General features: G+C 45.8%; 1 protein-coding gene across 4 annotated transcripts; it reads left to right on the top strand.

The window, feature by feature from the left end:
• Positions 1 to 26,203, top strand: LOC140212774 (26S proteasome non-ATPase regulatory subunit 11-like). Of its 4 annotated transcripts, none has more exons than XM_072287991.1 (10): positions 1 to 124; positions 1,817 to 1,915; positions 2,248 to 2,372; positions 3,485 to 3,556; positions 4,568 to 4,625; positions 10,773 to 11,062; positions 11,914 to 12,087; positions 18,981 to 19,142; positions 23,507 to 23,558; positions 25,848 to 26,203. In XM_072287991.1, exons 1-10 carry the CDS (start codon positions 40 to 42, stop codon positions 25,988 to 25,990), a joined length of 1,260 nt encoding a protein of 419 aa, XP_072144092.1. In that variant the 5' UTR covers positions 1 to 39; the 3' UTR covers positions 25,991 to 26,203. The 4 variants fall into 4 exon arrangements, with proteins under 4 accessions (XP_072144092.1, XP_072144091.1, XP_072144094.1 ...); XM_072287990.1 differs by having other exon boundaries at positions 1,814 to 1,915; XM_072287993.1 differs by lacking the exon at positions 1 to 124 and adding an exon at positions 227 to 489.
• Positions 26,204 to 26,740: the final 537 nt, after the last annotated feature.

The raw sequence follows: 26,740 nt of genomic DNA, 5'->3' as shown, positions 1-26,740 counted from the left end.
CAACGGCCACAGCGAACTTTCGCGAGAGTTTATGTAAAGATGGCTGCTGCAGCAGTTGTAGAGAGGTCTAGAGTGACGGTAAACGTAGACAAAAATAAGGACCCGCCTCCTTTCTTACCGCCAGGTGAGTGGAAAAAAATTATTTCATTTCAGTCAACTTTTGTTTCCCTGTTATCTACTTCGTTTTAAGTCGCAGTAACTTTATTCAATAGAGGTAGATCGCGGTGGCTGTAGGCCTAACCCGTCTGTTAGGATGGGGCACCCTGCTCGTTGGTTGCCGTAGCCGATCACTGTTTACGGAGTCCTTACGTCCTCCACCGCCGATTCGATGGGTTACAAAGTCAATTGAAGATGCATTGCATTGAAACTTGGGCGAAGTGACGTTTGACAAGGCTGACTGCACGCGGGTTCGGCATATTCGAACACACGCGGGCAGCATGAGTTGCTGTTTTCAGTGCTGGTCAAACGCACCGCCGGCGAACCTGTCCAGTGAGTAGCGCACAGCCTACGTTTCTTCACAACGCGTTGTTTCCGCCTATGTATTTTTGAAGTTGGGAAAAAGCTAAAAAGAACCACTGGCTTTAAAAATTGTCTATGATGCAGAGCCTCTTTCGGTCGCAGGAGGCTAAATTCTCCGTAGAACCTAGCTCCGCATTGCGAACAGCGACAAAGCAGCTGAACTGTCGTGATCTCGGCTGTCTGCTGGCGTTTTGATCGCGCCGGCTGCGTAAAATACTGAGACTGGCAGAGTATTTTGTGCACGTGTTACGAATGAGCGCGCCGTTTGTATATATATCTATTATATCGCCGGAGCTGAGCTTGCAGTGTGTCTTTAGCACCACGTCGATTCATTCATGCGTGTGCGTAGACGGCCACAACGAGAAAATTAAAAGAATTTACCGTCAATGTGCGGTAGTCTATTGAGTTTATTAAACGTGAGCTCTGTGCGGACTCTAAAGCGATCCGAAACCTAATGTCCCTTGTCGCTGGTACCTCGACGTCATGAATGGGCCTGTCACGGCGACGTCGGCGCCGACAGCTACGACCCCCGCGCCAAATGTTTATTTCTGGGGTTCGCCGGTTGCGCAATCATTCACCCGAATCGTGTTTGCTGTCGGTATTGTCGCTTGAGGCTTGTATGGGAGCAGACGTAATTCGTTTTGTTGCGGGCCCCTCTACAATGGTTGTCTACCACGAGCTTATGGACCACGGTAATTTACATACTGCAGGTGACAGTCTTACGGTATTTCAGTACCTTTGCTGGCAGCGCTTATGCCAAAATTGTCAGCGCAGGCGGGTGGGTGATTTGTCGCTGTGCGGCTGAGCGAATGACGTTCCACTTCTGGACACGAGGTCAAGGCTTCGGTTGCCGGTTGCATGCGTTTGCAGGAGGAATGCATGCAAACAAGCAAAAAAAAAGGTTCGTTTGCTGATGTTGGTGTACGGTAAAGAACCGCAGGCGGTAGAAATTATCTGGAGTGCTCTGACAGTGACTTGTACAATCCAGGAGCATTTGTGTGATGTAACAGTTGGCATCGATTCGTCCTGAGGCAACAGCGAAATGAAAATCGAACTGTGAAAATACGAGGCTGAAGCTTAGGATTAAGCGCACACTACGCCGAGATAAGTGTGAGCAACACAATCTAGGCAGCTGGATATTTTACTTTCTTGCTAGGTTTGATATTTTTATCATGTCATTGCAGGATTCTGCAATTCTTGGTTTGGTGTGCTGATCCTCTCTCCTTCCCGCCATATTCCTCATATATGACTGGAGCAGTCTATGCCTGATGCAGTGCCTGTTGTTGATTTGAAGTAGCACCCACTGAGGAGTCAACTGAAGATGAAGATTCACAGGACAGAGTGCAGAGTATCCTGGACCTTGGGCAGAAGCTCAGCAAGGAGGGCAAAGCTAAAGGTAACCAATGCTGCTCTTTGAATTAATTGCTAAATGTGATCAGTGGATTATGTCTTGTCAAATACTGTAAACTCTTAATGATGAAGATCCCTTGGCATCAAAGGACTTGCACCATGTGAGGGTAAGCTAGGTGAGTGTGGCAAGCCGGTACTGAAATGAATGTGTACCATGACCTTTGCATGTGCGCATGTATTGCTGTGGAAATGAAGAAAGTTGCTCAATTTTGAAGGATTACTTTTCTTTGATAGCGTCATTTGTATTGTGGTTGGCAGAGTGCGTTTCCAATGGAGGGACTCATTTTCACACTTGTATCTTTACAATTTTCTTCTCAGAGCTCGGTAACCTGATCAAGACCACACGGCCATTCCTTAACTTGATCAGTAAAGCCGAAGCAGCCAAGTTGGTTCGCGCCCTTGTAGACATGTTTCCCGACATGGAGGCTGGCACGGGTCTTGAGGTGAGACTTCTGGCATTTAATTGCCCCCATTTCAGTGTGCCAAGAAAAGGAATGTGATAAGTGTAGCCACTAATGAGAGAAGCATGTTTGTTTCTTTTTCAGGTATAATTAATTCTAATCGGCCTGAGGTACATTGCTCGGGTGCAAACCATTAGAATGTAACCTTTTCAGGCACTGCATGAATAATTATACTTGCAAAGGTAATGCCTCAAAGTAAGTTTTGTTAAGTTGTGCTACAGGTGTCTTGAGATTAGGGCTGAGCGATTAATTAGCCTTGCAATTCATCTAGTAGTGCTTCTAGCCGTCGTGTTTGCTCAGTGGCTATGGTGTTGGGCTACTGAGCACGAGGTCGCAGGATTGAATCCCGGCCACGGCGGCCGCATTTCGATGGGGGCGAAATGCGAAAAACACCCGTGTACTTAGATTTAGGCGCACGTTAAAGAACCCCAGGTGGTCGAAATTTCCGGAGTCCTCCACTACAGCGTGCCTCCTAATCAAAAAGTGGTTTTGGCACGTAAAACCCCATAATTAAAAAAAAAGAAACAGTTGTGCTTCTGAATGCATTTTTCTGATCCCAATTAATTGGTTGATGTTACATGATCAGGCAAACGTCGCCACCAATGTCTCCATTTCATTAGCTTTAGCAGTAGCAAGGAAGTGTTGCGATTAAGTTGGTGTACCTGTCGTGTGCACTGCACTTCAGGTCAGTGGGAAGACAGTGATCGTATTTGTGAGCTTTATATACTTGACGTATGTATGTACACTCAACCAAAGTGTCACTGATGTGATATTAAAAGCAACTGTGCATTCAGATTGTTTTTATTTTTATTCAGCTTCTGTTAACAAAAACCATGAGTGTTTGTTTTCTTTAGCTCATGCATGTACATCTGTAGATCCAGTTGTTCAACTAAAAGGTTTAGATTAATTGGGCTAACATTTTTAATTGATGCCTAAATTGTCCAGATGAGCTAGTACTACTGTGAAGTCAGCTTTCTTGTTTATATGCTCAGTAAGGTGCAGTTTAGGTGCTGTGCATGTGACTGAAATGTCTCTGACCATGTAGAGGGAAAGGAGCTGATGCACCTGGTGACACTGAATAATCCGTTGTCTAGGTGGAACTGTGCAAGGAGTGTATAGACTGGGCTCAGCATGAGAAGAGGACTTTCTTGCGGCAGTCCCTAGAGGTGCGTATGCATTCTTTTCCCTTTTCTGCTTTTTTCTTTTTTTTTAAGGTTTAGGCATTGCAGACAAGTTTATTCTGTAGTTCATGCACCGACACTCGTCGGCAAGCTATTTCACTAGATGCTTGTAGGTGTATATTATGCATGTAGGAATGTTGCTGGTTTTAAGGTACAAAAATTGCCACTGCTGCATTTGCACTTGCTTTGAACTGTGTGTAAATATGAAAAGCTTCATTGTTATTTTTTAATATTTTGTTTATTTTGTACTTGACAATTATTACCAAAGGCTGCAGATATCTGCTATTAGGTGAAAGTTAGGGGAAGTTGACTAGACAAGTAATTGTTTCATTGACAGCTAAATGACAGCATTGGTCAGGTGTAACTCCACTATATGGAGGCATAGGCAGCAGGTTCCTAATTTAATAAAGCTACATTGCATGCTGGTCTTGCATTTGTTTCCTTCTGTGAGACACTTTTAACATGATTAAAGCACCACATATGGTTAATAAGAAACCCTACATCACTGCAGCAGTAGTCTGTGTGGCCTCCTGTAAGCCTCCTTGCAGCAGGCAGTTTCAGCATTAGTCTAGCAGGAAAAGGTACTGCATATTGCCAAGACGTTGGTGCAGTAGCATGTCAGTGTATATTTATTTGCCATTTGCCAAACACATGAAGGAAAGGGTGGTTGTTATGGTCTGAATCGCATATATTTGTGTGTGTATTGGCAAGCTACTGGCAATCTCATTTCTTGCCAGATATTGTTTGTTTTACCTTTTCAATCATAATTCAAGTTGCCTGCTGTGCTCGGCTTGTGTTTTCAGTCTGCTGCACCGAATTGCCACTACAGCACCAGTGCATTGGTGGAGCATGCTAATTAATGAATTATTGGGGCTGCTGTAGCTAGCAGCAGTAAAACAAGACTCTGTATGGGTATTTGGCCTTGGAGGATGGCATAGCACTGCAGGTTGTGCAAGTACCTTTTTGTGGCTGATGTGTGTCGCTACCATCTTGCAGGCACGGCTTATAGCCCTCTACTATGACACCGGACGCTACACTGAAGCTCTTCAGTTAGGTAAGCTGATTGGAATCTTAGTTTGCTATGTTCCTTAACATGAAACTCAAAATGGTTCACAACCCTGTCCAGACTGCCTTGATGACTACATTTGCCTGTGCAAGTAAATGTACTCAGTATAGGATACCACGGCCCCTCAACTTGGTTAGACACTGCATTTCAGTTATTTTTCTTGCTAATTCATGTGATTAACTTCAGAGGCATCCCTTCATTACAGTGCCGTGGAGTTCACAGTGCATCAATGAGGACGTGTGAGAAAGATTATTTACCCATAAGCACTCAGTGTGCTTTTGAAAGTACAGCACCATTTTCCTTTGTGAATAATTACAGAATAAACATACCGTTTTCCTTAGTATGCTGCTTTGCTGAGAAGGGTCTTGTCAGAATGACCACCACTATATTTTTTCTCAGCTGCATGATGTCTTATCTATTGATCAGAAAAATTGGAGAAGTGCTGAACAGAGCAAGTACTACTGTGTGCAGCACTTGTTTATGTTTATCATGCATAGTGTTTGCTTCTCAAAACTTCTTTTTTTTAAGCTTCACAATAGAATGCCGTGAATGATGAATCCATTACAATTTATATATACAATGTGTCTTTGTAGCATGGGCTGCAATTTCGTGCCGATGTCTTTTCACAATGCTAATGCCTTTCTGCGCTTTTTGCATTCGCGAGTGGTCAACAGACCATGCACAGTATTTTTTACTGTTACAAAGCTTTTACAGGCAGTTGCAAGCACAAATAGAGCATAAAATGTTGATATTTTATAAAGATAATTTGTAAATAAGGATCTTTATTGCGTGATTTTAATAGAAATTGTAAAGTGGGAAAGAACAGAAACTGACAAAGAAAATGTATATTCATCTGCCAAACGAGATCAGCTATGAATAAAAATGTGACAACCCACATTCGGTAATCAAAGGTGGGCCCCATCTTATGATAGGTCAGAAGCGTCTGACAGAAATGTCACCCAATAAATCATGTAACAGGGTTTTTATGCTAGAAATCAACTGTCATCACAAGAGAGGTCTGTGAAGTTCTGTGTACTGTGCTTTACCGTATTTACACGATTGTAAGTCGACTCGAATGTAAGTCGACCTATCGCTTGACCGAAAAAAAAAAAATCAGAGAGCATACCCGAGGGCGCATTCGATAACGAAAATTTATTAGTAGCTGACATGGTCACTGGACTACTCGTCTTCACTAGTGCTGCCATCGTCATCGTTGCTGCGGTCCCACAGCGCGTCGTGGTCCAGCGAAATTTCAAATTTGGCAAACGACCGCACCAGGACATCTTGCAGAACAGCAGCCCACGCCAAATGCACCCAGCCACACGCAGCCGTCAGGGAGGCTCTTTTGACAGGTCCGGTTGGCGTAAATTCGCAGTCTTCTGCCGCCAGCCACTCGTTGTACTCACGGTGGAGCAGAACCTTAAAATTAAGGCGAAGGTCCGGGCTTGTTTCATGACCACGTCGCACTTCACTGGCAGGGACCGATCACGCATTTCAGCGACGTACGCCGCAAGCTTAGCCTACAGCTCCGGAAAGCGTCCAGACTTCGGCACGTGGGAAATTTCTCACTTGCCGTCACACATTTCGCTTCGCTGCAGTCGCCACTCTCGCACCACCCGTTTAGAAACATCGAAATTGCGGCCCGCTGCGCAGTGATTTGTTTCTTCGGCGTAAAGGATGGCAGCCCTCTTGAACGCTGCTGTGAACGAGTGCCGAACGATTAGTGGGCCTGGAGCACTCATGACGACTGGGGAAGCATAGGAGTAGCACGTAGCCGGCAGTCAAGTGGAACGCGTCAAACCAATACGAATGCCTATAAACCACGACCGACTAGTAATAAAGCCGGTCGTGCTTTAAACAGAGAAAGAGAAACCCGCGAGCGGTGTCTGCTGTTCCATGAACTACCGATACTCCCCGCAAGCGCCGCCGTTTTGAGGGTGCCGCCGCAAATCGGAATAGCGGCGCTTCCATCAACTATCGACACCCCCCCCCCATGAGTGTTGCATGCACTGCAAGACTCTCAAAAATGTTGAAAAACCCTTCCGAAAAGCGAACAAACACGCGGGATAGCAAAAAGATACGGGTAGGGCCATAGAGCAAACATAAAATTGTAACTACGTTGCAGCTCCCGTTGGTATCGCTTTTTTTTTTTGGCGGGGCCATGTTTCGGTTTCGATTGTAAGTCGACCCCCCAACTTCAGACTTTCAAATTTTAAAAAAGGGGTCCACTTACAATCGTGTAAATACGGTACTTTTGTATGCCTGCACCAGTCACAAAATATCACGCGTTCATCTGTATCAATTATGTCAGCACCGTGTGTGTCTGGGAAAGCAGCACCAAAGGCCTTTCCGATTACCTGCCGAAATCATGCAACACGCTTGAGTAGTAAAAATACCTCCCAACTGAAAAATTGCCATTAAAATGCTGATTTTGCCATCAGAAGGCTAAAGCGGGCCTGTGTAAAGCTTCGTGTAGCCAATGAAAGTAAGCTTTCTTGTTTCCCAATTATAGTGTACCTTTGAGGACCTGCATCCGGTTTTGCTCCCAAAAAGTACAGCATCGTAGCATTCGAAATAACAAAGCACAATTCATGAAACTTTCACAATGCAGTTACAATGTGAAAAGATCATTGGGTGCCAAAAATTAAAAAATTCAGCTCAGAATTAAGTGAGCTTTCAGCAAATTATTATAGTTTTTCACTCCTTGAATAGGAAAATCACAGTTTAACAAGCCACAAGTTGCTTTGATTTAGCAAAAACAAGCAGCCGCTGTTCGGGTAACAGGCTCTCATGACGAAGATGATTGGGATGTTGTCACAGTCATCTCTACATATTCATATCAGCGATGTGCATGATTTCAACATAGCGCTTACGTGGCACTCAAGGGGGGCGGCGTTTCTAATAGCGTCCTCGATCACCTTGCCCCGGGGTTGCCCCGAAACCAGAATGGTGCGCTTTGCCCCGCCGTGGTGCCGCACTGCGGAGGGTCAACATCGAGGACAAAACTGCACCACAGAACACCTATACAAACTTAGAGAAGGGAAACTGTACCTTCCACAGTGCTACGGAAATAAGCGCAGCGGTGGCGTCGTGAACTAAAGTATGTGACCACAGGTGGCGCTGTACAACAGGAAACGGAAACGGGGTTTTGCACACGCTTCACCAGGTTTGCACACGCTTTACCAGGTGTTCTGTGGCTTTACTGGGTTTCTGGCTGCTGCGCCTCGATCGTGCTCCCGCCAGTTTAGTTGCTGTGTAGCAAACGTAGCGCCTACATATTTATGTAGGCGCTACGCTTGCCACACAGCAACCAAACTGGCGGGAGCACGATCGAGGCGCAGCAGAATACATGTAGCGCTGAGTCATATCGAGTTAAGGCACACTCTGAACTGACTTTTAAGGGCATTCCGAGCGGTTTTTCGTTTATTACGCCGCCGTTACGGCGAGTTGTGCCGCCGCGCTCCAGCTGTTGCATTTCGTGTAGGGCTACTGACAGAATGCGGTTTCCAGGTGGCACGATGGCCTCGACTGGAATAAACGCACACGACACCAAAGATTGAGTAAGCCTGAAAATATTTTATTTGCATTTTACAAGTACAACAAAAAGCACACGTCTACGCATCCACACAAACGCGGTTACATGTATAGTCAAGAACATAGTCAAGAGATGGTTCATTAATAAGGGTAGCACAAACGCACAAGAAAGAAGACCTAAGCTACAAAACGTACGGTCGGCTGCTAAGTATATTAATTTCCCTGTCACCGCGTGGGACTTTTATACAGCATCTTTACAGCACTACCAGGCCGGGTAGTTTGGCGGAAAGAACGCAACAGCTTATACGGCCGTCAGCTGCCTCTTCCTTACGGGTGTCATAATTATCCTAATCTCCGCATCAACGTCGTGCAAGTTCGCATACAGGTATCTGTATCTGAACCACATGTGCCAGCTTAATACACGTGTAGTGAAATTATGATAACCACTGCGTCTTATCAAACGTATTGGTTTTGCAAATGCGCATTACAGCTGACGGAACGACATACTGTAAGTGAAGCACAAGAGAACAAGGACAAAAGGAGGATACAACACTTGAAGAAATGAAGAATTAGTAGGCATACAGCAAACAAGCGATGACGGAGAACACACAATGATGCATCGGGTGTTCTGCGACATCGGTTTGCGTACTTACGGTGTTATGGAGATCAACGGCATAAAAACGTACCTTCAAGCGTACTCCCTCAACCTCCGCCGCATTCATTATGATAGTCAACGCCTAAACAAAATGAGGCACTATTCTTTGCCAAGAGTAGACCTTCTTACAGCAAGTCTATGTAATGACTCGCAGACGAAACCAGCATGCTTTCGGAAATGTTTTACCGCCGTAGTATTCGAACGCCAACGGCCAGGAAACACATCGATACCAATAGGCTGTCGGCTGTCGGTGGTTAATCGAGCACAAAAACCTTGAGGCTATGACTAAAAAGCAGCTTCAACAATCAAATTAAAAGAAAATCAACTGCCTATTTGCCTGAGGTAAAAAAGCATCCTTAGACACCTCGATTGTTCATGTCAATGGTTTGTGTAAATTAAAAAATTCAGCATGTTCAGCGCCCCTAGCAGAGAAAGCACAAGTTAAACTATTCGACCAAATTACAGTAGCTCCACTTGCGCGCTTATGCTGAAACGCGCCTCGATTGATTTTTCGCCCTCTGTGGCCATTTGTTGAACTTGAGAGTGTGCGGGGCCTGACTGCACCCTGTGCAGGGTGCTTGCATGCAGCGCTACTTTGCCCCTGGCGCGCAAAACGTGCGCGAACACGCGCGCGCGCATATTTTATTGTTTGCAGATGCTGAGCATCTGCGGCAAGCGCTCGAACCTTGTCAAACTGCGTGCTCCGACATACCTGGTTGCAAGCAAATACCAATGGATTTTATAATTAATACTGACGACCCGTTCAATGAACCTGTCCACTTTCGGCCGCTCTTCACACTGTTTTTGGACGAGGTCGAGCAGCATGTCGTCTTCGCTGTCAAACGAACTTGAAGAATGCTGATAGATTGCGGCAACTAGCAGCGCTTCCTTTCTCATTGTCGACAAATCCACTAGCTAACTCCGTCAACTCCGTTGCAACGTACCGCAGCTATCGGGCCAGAGCGTCCGCGGTTCTGCAGTCGGCAGTACGCGCGCACGTCGCGCGTCCCGCAGTGCTTGCTGGGATTGCACTCCGGCGCACCGCCGATTTTCTCGGTGCGAGACGGGGCAACGGAAAACCGCTCCAACAGGGTGCGCTTCCGGTGATCGAGGATGGTCAGTGCGCACCGGTGCGGTTGATCGAGGATGAAAGTGCGCACCAAGGCGCCCCGGTGCGCACCGGTGCGGGTGATCGAGGACGCTATAAGAAAATTTAAACGCAGATTACGGTGCTGCTATGCACACTATTGAGATAATAACTTCAGGAGTTGAATTATATTCTGGCAGCCTTCCAAGCCACTTCAGATCTTTCATTTCTAGAACCTCTTCAACGTCCCTTTAGTGGGTTAAGGCAGCTGCGGCGTAATTTCTTTTGTGTGGACTCTTTAATTTTTAAAGGCTGTGTGATATCATTTTGTATAATTCTGACATGGCTTTCTTTCCTTTTCTTTAATTTTTCTATTCACAAGACGCTCTAGAGGGTATTGTGATTAGCCATCTCAGTCTAATCTCACACCAGCATTTAGACAGTCAGTCACTCAGAGGTTCTCTCTGTGTGTGTGTTTGCGTGCGTGTGTGTGTGTGTGTGTGTGTGTGTGTGTGTGTGTGTGTGTGTGTGTGTGTGTGTGTGTGTGTGTGTGTGTGTGTGTGTGTGTGTGTGTGTGTGTGTGTGTGTGTGTGTGTGTGTGAGAGAGAGAGAGAGAGACAGAGAGAGAATGTGCATTGACATTAATCTGAATGCTGTTGGGCTGTCAGTGAAAGAACATTTGTATGAAGCTGCCTTCCTGCAATGGTCAAGTGCAAAGGTAGCGAAATTATTGACTGAGGCTCAACGAAACTCACTTGGCAGGTAGCGTCATTGTGGCGTCCCAGCTGTGTTACTGAAAGAGACATACATTGCTTGCAGAGCAGATCACAGTGATGTGCGGTAAATGTGCTGAATGCAGGGAGCAGTCTCCTAAAGGAGCTGAAGAAGCTGGACGACAAGAACCTGCTGGTGGAAGTGCAGCTGCTTGAGAGCAAAGTGTACCATGCCCTGAGCAACCTGCCCAAGGCACGTGTTGCCCTGACCAGTGCTCGCACAACAGCCAACGCCATTTACTGTCCCCCCAAGTTGCAGGCAGCCCTTGACTTGCAGAGTGGGGTGCTGCATGCTGCTGACGAACGGGACTTCAAAACGGCTTTCTCCTACTTCTATGAGGCATTTGAGTGCTACGACTCGGTCGACTCTCCAAAGGCAAGTTAGCAAGTACATGAGCATGCATGTCTTGACATTTAGGACGACCTGTCGCGGTGGCTCACTTCTATGGTGTTGTGGTGCTAACAACGAGGTTCCGTGTTTGATTCTTAGCTGTGGTGGTCGAATACTGATGAGGGCTGGACTCATAACCGCTTGTGTACCATACATTACCCAAATCTAATGCACACCTTTCTGCAGAGAAAATGGGCCCATAAATTGCCTGCAGATTGCACTTGGATACTGTTTGTTCAATTTGTGCACCACTATGATCTTGAGTGGTATTTTCGGCTAAAAACATTCTGAGGTAATATTAGTTTGGCGAGATTTTGCACAACTCAGCGCTGTATGCATTGGTGTAATCAGCCCCAGCATTTTTGGGACTTTGCCAAGCTTCCTATCTGTGCAGAGTACCAGAAACGCTGCCGGACGCACACTTCAACAAGTCTGATGCAGAGGCTTCGAAACTGATATTGTTGTCCTCCAAAGTATTCACCCAAGAATACCACCCCTGTGTGCTTGATATCTGTAGCAAATTGTGATGACAATGCACCACTTTCATTATGAAAGCTTATTTTAAAAAAGTCATTTTCGTCTGTGAAGGTAAATTCCATCTCTTCATGCAGTCCATAACAAAGAGCTCGGCTGGAGATTTTCATTAGCAGGGGAGTACACATGACACGAACAGCCTAGCCTTCACTCAGTGTTCTGTGATGCATGGTGGACTGCTGCTGTAATGAGTGAACAGTTCATTTGGTCTTTCATGGTCTTGCAGTAGTATGTGCTTGCTTGTATGCAAGGATTCTTGCATTCATTCAACATGGAGAGGCCCTTCTCTCTTCATCATGCAGGCCCTCATAGCACTCAAGTACATGCTGTTGTCTAAGATCATGCTGAACTTGCCAGAGGACGTGCAGTCCATTGTCATGGGCAAACTGGCACTGTGGTATGCGGGGCCCCAGGTGGAAGCTATGAAAAGTGTTGCCAAGGCCAGCCATCGCCGCTCACTCGCCGAATTCCAGGAGGTATGTGCACACTGCTTGTAGCTGTGACATTGAAGTTAGTGCATTGCATATGTGAAAGAAAGTTGATTGCATTGAATTTCGGTTTGGTCAACAACAGTAAGAAGAGATCAACCAACCACGTGTGTGTTACTCTCTCTGCACTTTGCACCACCTGTGATGGAGTCACCTTGCCTTTCGGAAGTTATAGTTATAGAGCTATATTTAAAAAGAACTTATGGTGCTGGTGGAATAATGCATTAGTGACTTATATAATGTCTATAGCATACAGTCGAACACCTCTACATCAAAATGGCCTGTCTAAGGAAGGTTTGAATATAGTATTTATTCGATTGCAACATGACTTTTCATTACTTTTATTGCTTGAATTCGACCCTTGCATATATCGTAAAACGGCAAAATTGACCATTTTAAAAGAAATATTCTAAAGCCCATGATTTTTAGCGTTACGTTGGCAACCTGCACCTTTGTGTCTCGATACAATTTATAGACAAGACAACCGAGGTCAAAACTTGTTTTTTGTTCGAACCAACTCATTTTCGTTGTGCTTGTGGCTGGTGCCTCGGTTATGGTGCGGGCAGTACCCTGCGACCTTTCATGCTTTAACTCAGTTCATTTGCGACATTACGACGACTAAGCGCGTTCGGTATAACACCCACTTTGAGAGAGGAGCAATTTTTATGATTGAGGATCTCGGAAGCTTCTCTGCAACTCGACATCAACGATTCACATGGTGGGACCAGCTGCAGGCCTTCTTTAAAGGGCCCCTCAAATGGTTCGATCAAATTTTGTAGATGCGTAGGGTACAGCTAATCGTTCGCACCACAATTTGTGTGAAGCGTCTCATATTAAGAGAGCTACGGACGATTACAAGTTACCCTCCTCTGTAGCCATGTATTTTCTCCTCAACTCGTTTGCCGAGTGATCAGGGCTAAGCTCCGCCTTCGCTGGCTCTGCATCATGATGGCACGTTGTGTCTACTTCCGGTTTTTTATGACTGAGTGCGCGAAGCCTCTCCGACGTCTCTGCCAGCTGCTTGGCAGTCGACCCCAAGCGAGAGCTATTGAAGCAGCGTGCGTTGAGAGCATTCTGTTGCAGCGCCGAACGTGTCCTTTATTCCAGTAACCACAGTCGAGCTGGGCATTTCGACGGATGGGTGGAGGCGTAAACTCAAGCTGATGATCGGTCTGCACGGTCCAGCCACCTCGTGGCGCAGAGCGAAACAAAGAGTTAATATTGCTTTCACCAAGTGTTAAACATTTTAAACCTTTACAAAAACAGCGTGTTCACGATTACGCTCCTGCGAAAAATTTACACCAGCAGCAAAGAATACACTTTGTTACTGCTACTGTGTTTGGTTGAGCTCTGTGCCACCAGGTGGTTGCACCATGCAGACCATTAAGGGGGGACGCGGGGATCAGATAGCGAAAATTGCAAAAAAAGATAGATTTTTGGCAACAACGTGTTTCGGTATCTGCAATGCCTAATCTACATTGTATCAAAATGGTTTGGTTGAAAACGCACTAAAGGTGCTCGAAAAAAATTAATTTATCAGTGCGTAGGGCGAGAAAACAGTTTTAAATTGCGTAAAATCACCGCAGTTTGCGGAGCCCTAACTCGTCTTACCCGCCACCATCTTGGTAGCGTTCGAAAGCTCGAAGTTTCGCCATTCCGTTTCCGAATCCTTCGGTTCTCGCCATCTTGTAACAAACACACAAACAGAAAAGAAGCGTGGGTCTGCTAGAAGTTGTCACACGGGCCCTGCGATGACAGCGGGCCTCCGATTGGTTGCCGTGTTGAAAAGCGTCTCGCCATTGGCTGCTGCTGCAGCAGCGGGCAAGCTGGCAACCGCAGCGGACCGCAGTTGTCTGCTTTGAAAACCACGCCGGCGTCTTTCTTCGTTTGACACTCGCATAATTCAGATTTATGAAAGCTCCCAGGTGAGTGATGGATCGTCGCTCATTCGAAAAAGAAATTTTAAACGATACATGCCTTCAGAAAACCGAAGCGCAAGCCTCCTGAGGCGAGAAAAAGACGGCGGCCAGCAGGAGAAGCGGAGCACCCGACTGAACATGCGGATAACGAGCCGCGTTATCTTGCACCGTGCGATTCCAGCAGCGAAGCCGACAATCGCCCTGTGACATCGACACTGATAACCAAGCCACCAGAAGACGTGCCAACGGAGGCTCTCGCACCTGTGCGTACGACCGAGTCAGCAACCCAGATCGCATCGTTGGAGGCGATGCGGGTCGAAGGTCACCATTGCCGGCAGAGACGGTGTACCGTTTCCGACGCATCGTGCGACAGGACACGCAGCCTGCGAGTGAGCCCTAACTGTCGACGAGTTACATACAGTATAGTGACTTAAGGCTCACCAGAGGAATCGAGCCGCATTTTGTGGAAGCGGTGACTGCTGAAGCGCAGGCATGCAGCGTATGCGACTCCCTTCGCGCACTGTCCGCAACTGAGCGGAAGTTCAGTTTGATGAACCAGCAAGGCCAAGAACAAATTTCGGCCCCTTGTGACGGTGAGTTCATTATTGTGCAGGTTTCCGCGATGAACTCTTTGATAACTCTGTGCCCAAGATGCCAACAACGTTCTGTGGGTGTACACTGCAATACTAGGTTTGGTCTGGTAGTGAAAGTGGTGGTCATGCACTACTCCAGGGGGCTCGAGAAAAGGATAAAGAACGCCTGAAGAAGGTATACAAAGCCCACCAAACAAAGAGGCAAAGGTGTAAGAAGATGCCCGACAGCAATGGTTCAAAATATTGTAGCCCTGGTGTTTTTTAATAAACTTGCAGTGCTTTTAAAACTTTGCTGCCAGTTTTCTCAATAGTATTTTTTTTTGTCAATCACCTCGCTCGTGGAAAGCATAGCACAATAATGGCTGGACCGATTTTGGTCCATTTTGTTTTGTTGCGATCCACAAGCTGTGCTGTACTTAAAGACAGTCTTGAAATGTTTCTTTATCTTTCCATTATTGAATTATTTCACAATAACTACATGGCCCCATGCAGTGAGGCATAGTCATGTGCATGTTATGTTGAGCAAAAAATTATTAGCGTACTAAAAAAACAATCTAACACTGTCTTGGTGTAGATAAAGCATTTGGGCAAGCTGCAATGTATTCCCAGCTCACTATCGTGTTTCGTTACTGTGCCAGGCTTTCCACAAGCAGGGAACATATAAATTCTTATTTTAAAAAGAACTAATAAAGATACCCTAATGAAATTTTAGATTCGTCTCTTTATTGCAATGTGCAGTGTGTGTGCCGAATTTCAGCCCTTTCTGTCAAACAAAAAAAGCTATTTCTGATCCCCTCCTCTTCCCTTAACATTTGCGGTTTTGCTCATCCCGTGATATGGCACGGTGAAACGGCCAGGCCCAGCCACTTTGCACTTGCATTTACCCGAATACCGGACTCGCTAAATGCTATCGGGGTAGTGATCCTGCGGTGTAAAGTGACGGCAGCAAATGCGCAAATCCTGGCGCCGATCGGATAGCGACAGTACGATGCACTTCAGCCACTTCGCTCGTCTGCTGCCTTGCAGAGAGGCGCGGTGTCCCAGCTTGACATATTGCCAGTCGCTACGTTTACAGCCCACAATGCAACAAATGCGAATCAGTTAAATAAAGTTTTTCTTTCTTTCTGTCTTTCCCTTAACATGATTAGCCTGCTCTATTGTGAGCGGTACAGTGCATAACCCTTACGATGAAGTAACCTGTATAATGAAGGACTTTGGACGTCCGGAGCACTTTGTTATAAAGGCGCTTGGCTCTACATTCAAAATAGAAAATTACTTCAATGTCCCTTCAGAGTGAATGCAACAAGGCATGTCAAGGACCATGTCAAGCTTGGAATAATAAGTTTGATTTCTACTATCAGTTATGGTACCAGCTTACAAGTACAGTTCGTGCCTGTTACAATGGATCTACATACAACATACTTTCGGATACAACAGACCATTCTTCTCCTTTAGTTTGGTCTGCCTATGTTATCAACGAGACAAATTGCACTTTTAATGGACCCTGCTGTAATGGACACTACAACAGACACATTTTTTGTAGATTTTGTCTAGCTTGTGTAAATACAACATAATTTTCTCTGGCGATACATGCGTCCGGCAGTGCTCTTCACGCAACTATTTCAGGCTGCTTGTGTAATTCGCAAAAATGGGCAAAGGAATGAATATACTAGCGGCAAAAAGTGCAACGCCCTGTTGGCAGGAGTTTTTGTGTCGACCACATACCAAAATTACTAGAATCTAACGCGCACTTTTTTGCCGATAAAACGGGTCCAAAAATTGGGTGCACGTTAGAATCGAGTACGACCCTAAATCATGTTGCCATATCACCATCGGCATTTCAGAATGGCCGCCTCGTATGCGTTTCGAGCCTAGCTGCCGTAGGCCATAGCTTAGGTTAGTCCACCATCTGTCTTCCCGTTTTCTGCGTTTGCTCTATCAGCATGGAACTTCAGACTGCGAAGACACGCCGAGCTCATCACGACGCGGCAATTCAAGGGAAAGTGATCACATGTGCAGAGACGGCCGGAAATAGGGCCGAATCACGGCATGCAGAGTTCCCAAAACTTAACATGTGGGAGACATGCGCAAACAGGAAAGACGTCCTACTCCGGAGGCGATTGCGTGCGGCGCAGCCGCGCGGCCCCCATCTTGAAAGTGATCTCTGATGGAGATAAGGAGTCTACGCATCTGGGCGCCCAGCGCTGTGTTCTCATCGCTTCGTTCGCGCTGAAGTGAGACGCCACACAAAGGTAAATTCGCTTGCTCCTGCTAGCGTACTTCACTCCAGCGTTTTGATAAAATTTCTGCGGTCATTGAGTGGGACGGGTTCATGTTAGCTCCTGCATGCGTGGCACCATGCTTGTTAATTTAGTTAGTAAGCAAATGTTTAAACGTTTATACAGCCGATAATACTAGTACTCTTAAGTTTCGTATAGCTGTCTACTGATTTGTTATCGCAATTGATGCTTTTTCGGGCGAAACTGCGGCTTTTTTTATTTATCGCAACTTCAGTGTATTGGGAGTAAATCTTTGATTTTCCAAATGGGAGAAAGTTGTATTTCTGTATGAAAGAATGAGGTGTGCAGTACTCTAAACGACTCTTTTTAGGTCACGGAAAATGGGTGCACGTTACAATTGAGTAAATACGGTAAGTGGTTTATCACCGCCCGCCACTGTCGGCTCAGTGCCACGCACAGTTGTGCCAAGCAAGTGTCGAGGGTGCCGCTAGGCCTAACCAACTTCGAAGCAAAGTCGTAGCAAATGGTGCTTCAAAAGCAACTGCCGTCGATCACAGAATGCTTCTTTTTGATACTGCTTTATGTCTCACAGCATCAGATCACACAAAAAAGAAGATGGGCTGCTATTCGTGCTGTCCAGACAGCGAGTTTTGTGATGCGACTTAGCGGTCTCGCATGCAGTGCAGGGGTGCCCAGATCTGGGCTCAGAGTTAAACTTGCCTGGTGCCGCAGCTCTGTTTCATGCGACAGATTTGACGGTGATTGTCACTTGTCACGTAAGATAAAATTAAGACATCTGTTTATTCTGTCGGCTACTGTTTTGTGTGAAAAGTAAACTGTTCCCCATGTTGGCGGCGACACGCTTAAGGTGGCCAATGACTCCTCAAACGCTTGAGCAGCCGCTCGCCTCAAGCGATGGGTTTGAGGCGGCCGGCTGACACAGCAGCACTGGCCAGCTGTTAACCCTGTCAGGGTCGATTTCTTTTATTGCAGATTCCAATCCTTTTGAGGGACCTATCTCGAAAATAATTTACCGTAACTTTTCTAGGGTGACTGTAAGGTGAGGAAAAAATATTTTGCGTTGGTATGTATGTACTGTTTACTCATGAATAAAAACAATTAAAAAAAGGAAATAGACTTACAAGAATTAAAAAATGTGCAAACGATAATATTTCGCAGGTGTCAAATGTTCTTGCTCTTACACTAATATTTACATCCATAGCATAACCGAACTGCGTAGGTGAGCGCACTCAAGAAGACTGTGGTTGCGTGCCCGTAAAAAAAGCTAAACATGTGACAAACTTCTGCTAATCTTCATCTGATCGCCAACCAGAGGCGATTAGTTTTCGCAAGTCTCCAAGAAAAAAAGAAATAAAGGAAACGCATGCACGGCGGCATCCTTCCTATGCGCACCCCTGTGAGCACTAAATGAGCGAGAAGCAGGCGGTCACCTTCTGAGCGTTTAGTAACGAGATAGCTATCCGTTTTGCGAGCGCAAGAAGCCGAAGCTGCCCGCGGAACAAAACCCAAACCACCGCCTGCGCGCGCGTGCCAATGCGCGAGCAGTAGTATATAGACGTGCCGTAGCAAACTAGCTCTAAAACAAACCATGCAACGAAAACCGAGAGCTGGAGCTGCGAGAAAAAAATTACCTGTATTCTCGCATATGCACATGCCAGGGGAAAAAAGAAGTTAGGAAATTGGCGCGCTTTTTAAACGTACCGACGGCGCCATATATTTACGTCATTGACCCTGAAAGGGTTAATCTTGCCATTTATTATGCGGGTGCATATATGCTCTGGGAAAGTACCATCTGTCAGCAACTACCATATGGAAAAAAGCGGACAGGAAGAGGCCATGCTGCATGGCTGTACAATTACCACTTAAATGTGTTTATAGTTATTCATTTTAATTTCGATGTTTTTGATCGCCTACGGCTTATACAGCGGTATATGCGAAGTTGTGCCATTCCACAACATCCGGTGACCCTAATTTTTGATACGATGGACCTTTATCTCTGGACTATTGCAGCCTGTTACAACAAGCGTCGACTGTAGCAGCTTGGATAGACTGTTTATTATGACATGGAAATGTATATCCTCTCACTCTTCTTTTGCATTGATGTGCAGGCACTGAAGAAGTATGAGCATGAACTGGTGGATGACCCCATCATACAGGCACACTTAGACGCTCTCTACGATAGTATGCTGGAGCAGAACCTGTGCCGAATCGTGGAACCGTACTCGCGTGCCCAAGTGTCCCACATTGCCAACACCATCAAGCTGCCCATGGTGAGTTCACACACCTTTCACAACAAGCAGCTATCTTGGCTCTCTCGGTGCTGATCTCGTCTGCTTTCTTTCTTTGTTTCACCGTGTAGTAGTTTTCCTCCTACAATGCCTTCGCCGAATACAGTTGAAACCCGTAGCAATGAAATATTTTTGTATCTCCGGCGAATGCCCGTAGTTTAAACGCATTTCATATCTCTCGACAACAAACTGTTGAACTGCAATCCCACATCAACGAAATTCGCTGAAATGTTATCCTGCGCAAGACCAGCAGACTTCGAAGAGTGCTCATACACCTTTTCTTCGCACTTAAATTACGAGAATGCCACCACATTACACTTACGTGTGCATTGTCATTTTTGTTTACACAAACAACCAAGTGCTAGAATTTGCACCAGAGACACATCACGGCCGCCATTTTGTTTGGTGATCGCCCATTTCAATTGACATGGCTGCATGTCTCTACTGACATGTGACTGTGCTTTTGCATACCTAGTGTGGTGCATAATCTGCGGCTCAGAGAGGAAAGTGCCCTCAAAAACAAGGCAATCCACGTCCTACCGACATGACTTGTTTATGGTGCTTGACATGGCTGCCATGCATGCATCCGGCCGTTACGAAGGATTGTCCAGCAATTCACGTTCTTTGCTCCTTGAAGGCTTGTTTCTGTACCACCCAACAGGTATAGTGTGCAGATTCAGCTTCGCCAAATGTATACAGTGAAACCTCGTTATACTGTAGCTGCCTGGAGCTCGGAAAACATATGTACTAAACGATAGTACAGTGAAACCTCGTTAAACCGTAGTTGGCCGGGGCTCGGAAAAAGTATGTGCTAAACGGTAGTACTGTTAACCGAAATAGCATGACATCGACCACTTACCTGCCAAAAACGGAACTCAGAGAAGGAGCCACGAAAGGGGAAAACAACATGCAGTATTTATTCACTTCGTGCGACAAGCGTTATTTTCGTTCGATGCCGCAGTGGCCTAGCAGCGACAGCGGCCTCAAACCTACTGAAGCTGCGAGGCAGCTTTTCAGCCAGCCCCCTCTTCTTGGCAAATACTCGTATGGCAGATTCCTCCTTGGCGTTACGTAATCTCCATGCACGTGCACGGTAGCACTGCAGATGTTGCGGGGCACTTTTTTTTTTTTTACTAGAACAGAAGCAACAATGGTGAAAAGTCGAACCTGTAGCAGACGTATTTTTGCAGTCACAGCAGTATTCCCGAGCAACTTCTTCGCATTCTAAATGCCACACAACACAGTCAATGGTAGATCCCTCTCGCGTGCCAGCACCGACTTCTTTGGGCCATGTTCGACGGCACGAACAATGTCAAATTTTTCTTCTGTGCTGAGCACCCGGTTTTTGTCCTAGCTTGCACGACACTATAACATGGGCACGACACGGGCCACAACGCTCCAACTCTGGCACGGCACCGAAATGATGATTATGTTGGTGTGGCTTCACCCTTCCAGGCGCCCTCTGCATTTGCGCTTGGGGGTCGTTCCGATCTCTGAGGCTTGTTATTCTGCCGGCCCGCCGTACCACTGTGGTTTTGCAACGAAAAGTGGAAACACTACATGTTAACTGATACGTGCGCAATAAGCTAGTACGGTTTATGTGGATGCAAAACGCATTATGTTCAATGGTCGTTGAGTCGGGGTTTGACTTTACTACTTTTAAAACGAAACTACTGTTTAAGCGGGTACCGTTTAAGGTGGGACGCGGCAATTGAAGGGGTCAAATTGTCAAAATTTTCGATATTCTGGTTTATCTTTTTCGCGATCCACGAGCCTTCATTTACCTCGTACTGAAATATTACAACAAAATACGCGGTAGAAATTGAGAAAACAGCACTTTTGTAGAGTGCTGACATCAAAAATTGCGAAAAAATCTGGCTTCGGAAGGCCCAGTCGCACAGCGGATCGCCTGGCTATCCGTTGATGCAGCACCACCATCTTGGTATCATCGTAAAGAGGAGAGATCGGAGATCAAGATAGCCAGAGCAACGCATTTCTCCACCAAAAAATAAACCAGCAAACGCAAGCAAAAAAAATTCAAATCTGGCAGTGCGATTGGGCGTAGCAGTCACGTGGGGCACATGGCGTGCTCCTATTGGCTGTTTGTTGTAAATTTGAATTGCTGGTGAACCTCTCTCGCGCGCATTTACGCAGTAGCGAGCTGCACGTTCCTATGAACGTGATTGATGACCGTGGCAGCTTACGCACGTTTTCTGCGATGAGCCCCAAAGGAATGAAGTTCCGAATGGCCCACGTGTACGGAAGACCATGAAAGGCGTAGAAAAGAAAACTACTCGTAGAAGCGGACGCTGCCGAGCTTGTTGACGAGGCACGACCGGTGCATGTCGGTGACTGGGAAAGCGCGCCCACGTACGCTGCTAATGACGCGACCGCAGTTCACCTACGCGACTGCAAGCGATGATGGAGGAGGACTGCGAGCGAAGGCACAACCGCGAGCGATGGTGACGTTACGTCCCTGTGTAGTCGTGACAGCAACGTGACATCGGCGGAGCAGAAGTTTACGCATCAAATATTTAACTGCGGATTTCAGCTCCAACTCCACTAATAAAGAGGTTGTGCAACGAGAGACACGAGCGGATGTTTTGAGTGCGCTGTCACCTGCCTCTGCACGGCGGATGGATGCACGATGACCAAAAAGGCAACTAAGGTGCACGAAACTGCTGTAAGAACCCAAAAAACTACTGGTCGCGAGCGTCTTCGCAGTCCTCGATGGTCGCCGTGCGTCGGCACGCCATCAAAATGTAAAGCAAATGTGTCCCCACAGGCCAAGCGGGTTTTAGGTGCTCAAAAGAAAGATTTACATGTTTACACCAAATGAAACTTCGAGCTCCGTTTTCTCAGCTTTCATATTTTGCGCAGTTGCTTTCAGTCATCCCAGTGCCATTTTACAATGAATGAAGACAAAATCATTGTCTTTTTCACTTGGATCCTGAAACATTGATGAGTGTGATAAAGCTGTCCATTTTTAACTGCGCCTCATAAAAAAAGTTATTATGGGCGTTTGCAAAAGTCGTTAGTAAGACAATATGTGTAGGAAAGCTGAAAAAATATTTTTATGCTCATTTTGGCATTTAAAAAGTAAACCAATAGCTTCATTGCACAGAATGAGCCTTTGTTAACATGCAGATGTGAAAATCTTGGCGAACTTATGTATAATTCATTAATTTGGGGATGACCATTAGAGGCTGTCAATTGTTGTAACTAGAAAACTGTAATAGATAGCACAAAACTAATTTCAGTTATGATATCAGCATAACAAATCACACCTGCATGCCAAATGTCACCAATTTATTCCCATAAATAAAAAAAGAAAAACGTTTTCATTGCCACGTCCCCTCTTAACAAGGTTTTACTGTAATATTGAAACCACATTTCACAATCGTAGTATACTTGCCTGCTCAACCATAATACAAGCCTCCTTGTGTTTTGTGTAATTGCTGGGCTGAGAAGGCAGCTTATGTTACATAATTAAAACTAGGATTTAATATAGGAAATTCCAGTAACTCCGCCTTATATTTCATGTTTCAAAGTATTGGCAAGCTCAACTGCATGACTACTGAGCTGTGCATGGGGCTCAACCACTTGCTTCTAAGCACAAGGTCACGGTATCATATCCCACCCACGGCGGTCGCATTTCAATGGGGGCGAAATGCAATAGTGCCCTTGTGCTGTGCATCGGGAACATATTAAAGAACTCCAGGTGGTCAAAATTAATCCTGTCTCCCACGATGGCATGCCTCATAATCAGATCATGGTTTTAGCACTTAAAACCCCCTTAAATATAATAAATTAAAAAAATAAGAGGCTGAACTTCCTGGATATTACAAGGAAAATACCTGCGCCTGTGTACACACAGGTCTTTACAGTATTGTGATGATGTGAGATGCAGATAAAAGAGGGCCATCATTTTGGAGTGTTCAATTCGCTCATTCTGCACCGTACCAATGGGGTTACAGCTTGTGTGTGTGTGTAGCCTTTGAAGGAGATCGCTTTGGTTCTATCAAAATGTCTATGTTCAAGTGTAATGGGACACAAGATTAGCATCTTGGCAATCCCCGGCATATGGTCCCGCATACAGATCCATCACTAAGCCATTTTGCTGGTTGAACAATCCTAGAACATTCACTTAATGATCATGGCTGCATAGGATAAGTATGTCTTGGAGCACATGTTCCTTGTTGTGTATGCTGTAGCTCGCTTTGCACTTGTAGACATTGACCAAAGTGCTCAGGTGTAAATGAAGAGCCTGGGGTGTGCATGTTTTTCTGAGCATTGTGTACTTCATCTGGACATGTCGACAACTTCACACTTTCTTTGTTCCACAGGAAAAGGTAGAAAAGAAGCTGTCCCAGATGATCCTGGACAAGAAGTTCAGTGGTAAGGTCACTTGTCGCTCACTGACAGTGGGAAATAAGTTTAATGTCGCATGTGGTGTTTTGTAATTTGTCTTATTTGGGTTTTCTTGAGTCTTTGGCTAAGGTCAGTTTGAAGTCTGGCTAGCCGGGCTAATGTTATCCTCAATCTGATTGCATAAGTTGAGGCCATTGCTGGTGTGCCAAGATCTGTTGATTGTGGCCCATCTCACTTCGTCTCACTTCCACTAGCTCTTGCATATCGTTCTTCATGCTGACCTTCTCCATTCAGGATGTATTCAGATGAACCCCTTACCTTGGCCAGGCCCAGGGCGTATGTGTGTGGTTCTTGACCACTGAAATGGCCATGACCTTCCCAGGGTCCAGTGAACTGTCCCAGCTCTAGTCTGGTGCCACTAGACCGGGATTCACCATTGCCTCTGTGCTTATACCAAAATATTCAACTAAATATATGTTCTTAGCTTAATAGATGATATTAGTTCTATTTGGGATCAAGATATTAACTTATTTTTTGGATATAGCAGAGTACTGGAAGTCTGCTTCACCTCCACCGTGGGTCAGCTCAGTATTTATCCATACATATGAGAGCTAATAGTTGGTGATTGCCATTGCATCGGGAGTCACTATGCAGTTGTGCGTGTGCTCCCTTTTAATAAGGGAGTAATTACACAGCAATTGTAGTCGTTCCACATACGGTGTTGGTGAAGCAGTGATAGTTTTAACCAAGGAAAGAACATGCTTAATTGGCATGCAAACAGGATTGGCTGCTAAGGAAAATTATTCTAATTTGTGCAAGTATGTAACAATTCTAAAAAGCAAGAATGGTGGCTTCTACAAACGGCAGATATTTGCTGCGCCAGAGCACAATGTAATAACATGTAAAAGTTGTTGAGTGAACGATCAGTTTCCCAGACCAGGACCACTTGAAGCTTGTTGCAACATATGGTAGAGGCTTGCTTTTTAACGAAAATGGGATAGCATTGCATTAAAAAACAGATACAGCCTGGAAACTATGTTAGACTTTCCTGCACAAAAATTACCTTGGTGTGCTTTGAAATTACTATATCATGAGTCAAGTAGTCATGTCATTGGTGCCTGCTCAGTGGCTATGGTGTTGGGCTGCTGAGCACGAGGTCGCGGGATCGAATCCCGGCCACGGCGGCCGCATTTCGATGGGGGCGAAATGCGAAAACACCCGTGTACTTAGATTTAGGTGCACGTTAAAGAACCCCAGGTGGCCGAAATTTCCGGAGTCCTCCACTACGGCGTGCCTCATAATCAGAAAGTGGTTTTGGCACGTAAAACCCCATAATCTCACATGTCATTGGTGCCATAATTTGGGTGAGAGATTCAAAAAAGCAAGGTTGGCCCTTATTTCTGCTGCTAATGAAAGCTATCTTTTTTTCATTGTACAAAGGCACAGAATTTTAAAGGAAAGTCTGCCAGCTTTTTTCTTTAACCAAGGATGCATATCAGTCAAGTGCATGACCTGCTAGTTTAAATCGGCGAAATTTTCAGATAATGAGGTTTGCAAGATGTGCGAATGCGAGACTCTCGCACATCCCCGGATATGTTTTCCCCGCATGTCTCGTGTCTCCTGTAATCGGGCTTCTCCGCGTAGCTTAGTGCTGGCGGCGGTCGGCGGGGTTGGTCTTGCGCGACAAGGCCCGACCAACCTCTTTGGCTCTTCCGCTTTCGCTCTTGGGTCGGCAGCAGCGCGAACGTTCCGCGCATGCGCCGATCGATGCTTCTGCAAGACCGTCTCGTGAGGCTTACATCAGAATGGACGAACACAATCGTTCGAACACACCACCATTCGCGTGACCACACGCGCAAACAATCAGGTGTTGGCGTCCACGATGGGGCGAATACATTCTCTCTCTATCCGGTCGCGGTGAGTCGGGCTTCCTCGATTTGTTGCGCGCCCATCAACGTGTTTTAAGGATAGCAACTGGGCTAGCAGGTATTAGTCTATGAAAGGTGCAATAAATGCCCTTGTGATTTTTTGCACTACTGTGCTGTCGTTCCTTTGTCCCGAGAGCACGTGTGTAACTGCCTGCATGTTTTTATCCTTGTGAAATAGAGCCCTCTTCATCTTTTGGTTGCTTTTATCAATGCTCTTTGGTTTTTGCCAGAAGTCCTCAAGCCATATTGTGGGAGAGCAAGTGTGGCTATTACATAGGATATGAAAGCCAAGTTACGTGTGTGTTTTGTCCCTGTTAAACTACTATAGGAGTTATACTTTTTTCTTTATCCTCGCATCATATTCACTCATTCGATTTCTGTCCTTTAGGCATCCTTGATCAAGGCTCAGGTGTGCTGATCATCTTTGAGAACACCACTGTGGACAGGACCTACGAGGCAGCGCTGGAGACCATCCAGAGTATGGGTCGTGTAGTGGACTCCTTGTATCAGAAAGCCAAGAAACTCTCCTAGGAGTTGGTGCCTCTTTCTCGCCCTCCCCTGCTCCCGCCCCCTTCCTTTTTTTTATAGCCGCGCCTTGTCCCATGTCACCGCCCTGCCCTCTGTACATAACACCTCGCCCAGTTGACCTTCGTCCCACCTGGCTCCTTTTTGGAAGGATATAAATCCATTCACATGGAAGAAGAGAAAAGATAAAACAATAATAAAGCAGTCTTTGGAAAGGACTATTGCTGGTTGAATTTTCTTATTAGGCCGTGATTCCTGGCTGTTTTTATTTTAGGCTGCGTCAGAAATAGTGGCAACAATAAAGTGTACGAACACTTTCCTTTTACAGGTGTTGACATTTATGGCATTTAGGGTTGCCACCTGGCCAGCTTTCCACTGGCAAAACCAGTTTTTTATTTATGGTTCCAGCTGCCAGTTCAATCCCCACACTGGCACACCATTTGCTGGTTTTCTGGTTCTTCCTGAATAAGCACATTAGGCTGCATCATGTGCACCCTGTTAAGCATTCATACATAGCAGACAACTAAATTATCATGAAATGAATTCAGTACGCTAGAAGTTAGATTGCGCAACATTCTGACTGGATACACAGAAAAGGGCACACAGCAGAACGCTCCGCTGTGTATGTCTCTCTTCTGTGTCCCGTCAAAATGTGCTATCCAACTTCTAGTATGCTATACCAACACACCCATGCTTCATCCTTAGCATGTTAACATGCCTTACAAGTAAACTATTTGAAAGGTTGCTAAATTTTGC

Source organism: Dermacentor andersoni, chromosome 4 (assembly GCF_023375885.2).
Source record: "Dermacentor andersoni chromosome 4, qqDerAnde1_hic_scaffold, whole genome shotgun sequence".
NCBI classification, from domain to species: domain Eukaryota; kingdom Metazoa; phylum Arthropoda; class Arachnida; order Ixodida; family Ixodidae; genus Dermacentor; species Dermacentor andersoni.
Note: the sequence above shows the minus strand (reverse complement) of the source record. Positions and strands in the feature narration are given on the sequence as shown.

Excerpts from the sequence above, each read along its gene's own strand:
- LOC140212774 (XM_072287990.1), top strand. The coding sequence starts at position 40 with ATGGCTGCTGCAGCAGTTGTAGAGAGGTCTAGAGTGACGGTAAACGTA. Across the intron at positions 3,557-4,567 it reads TCTTGCGGCAGTCCCTAGAG|GCACGGCTTATAGCCCTCTA; the intron begins GTGCGTATGCAT and ends ACCATCTTGCAG. Across the intron at positions 11,063-11,913 it reads ACTCGGTCGACTCTCCAAAG|GCCCTCATAGCACTCAAGTA; the intron begins GCAAGTTAGCAA and ends TTCATCATGCAG.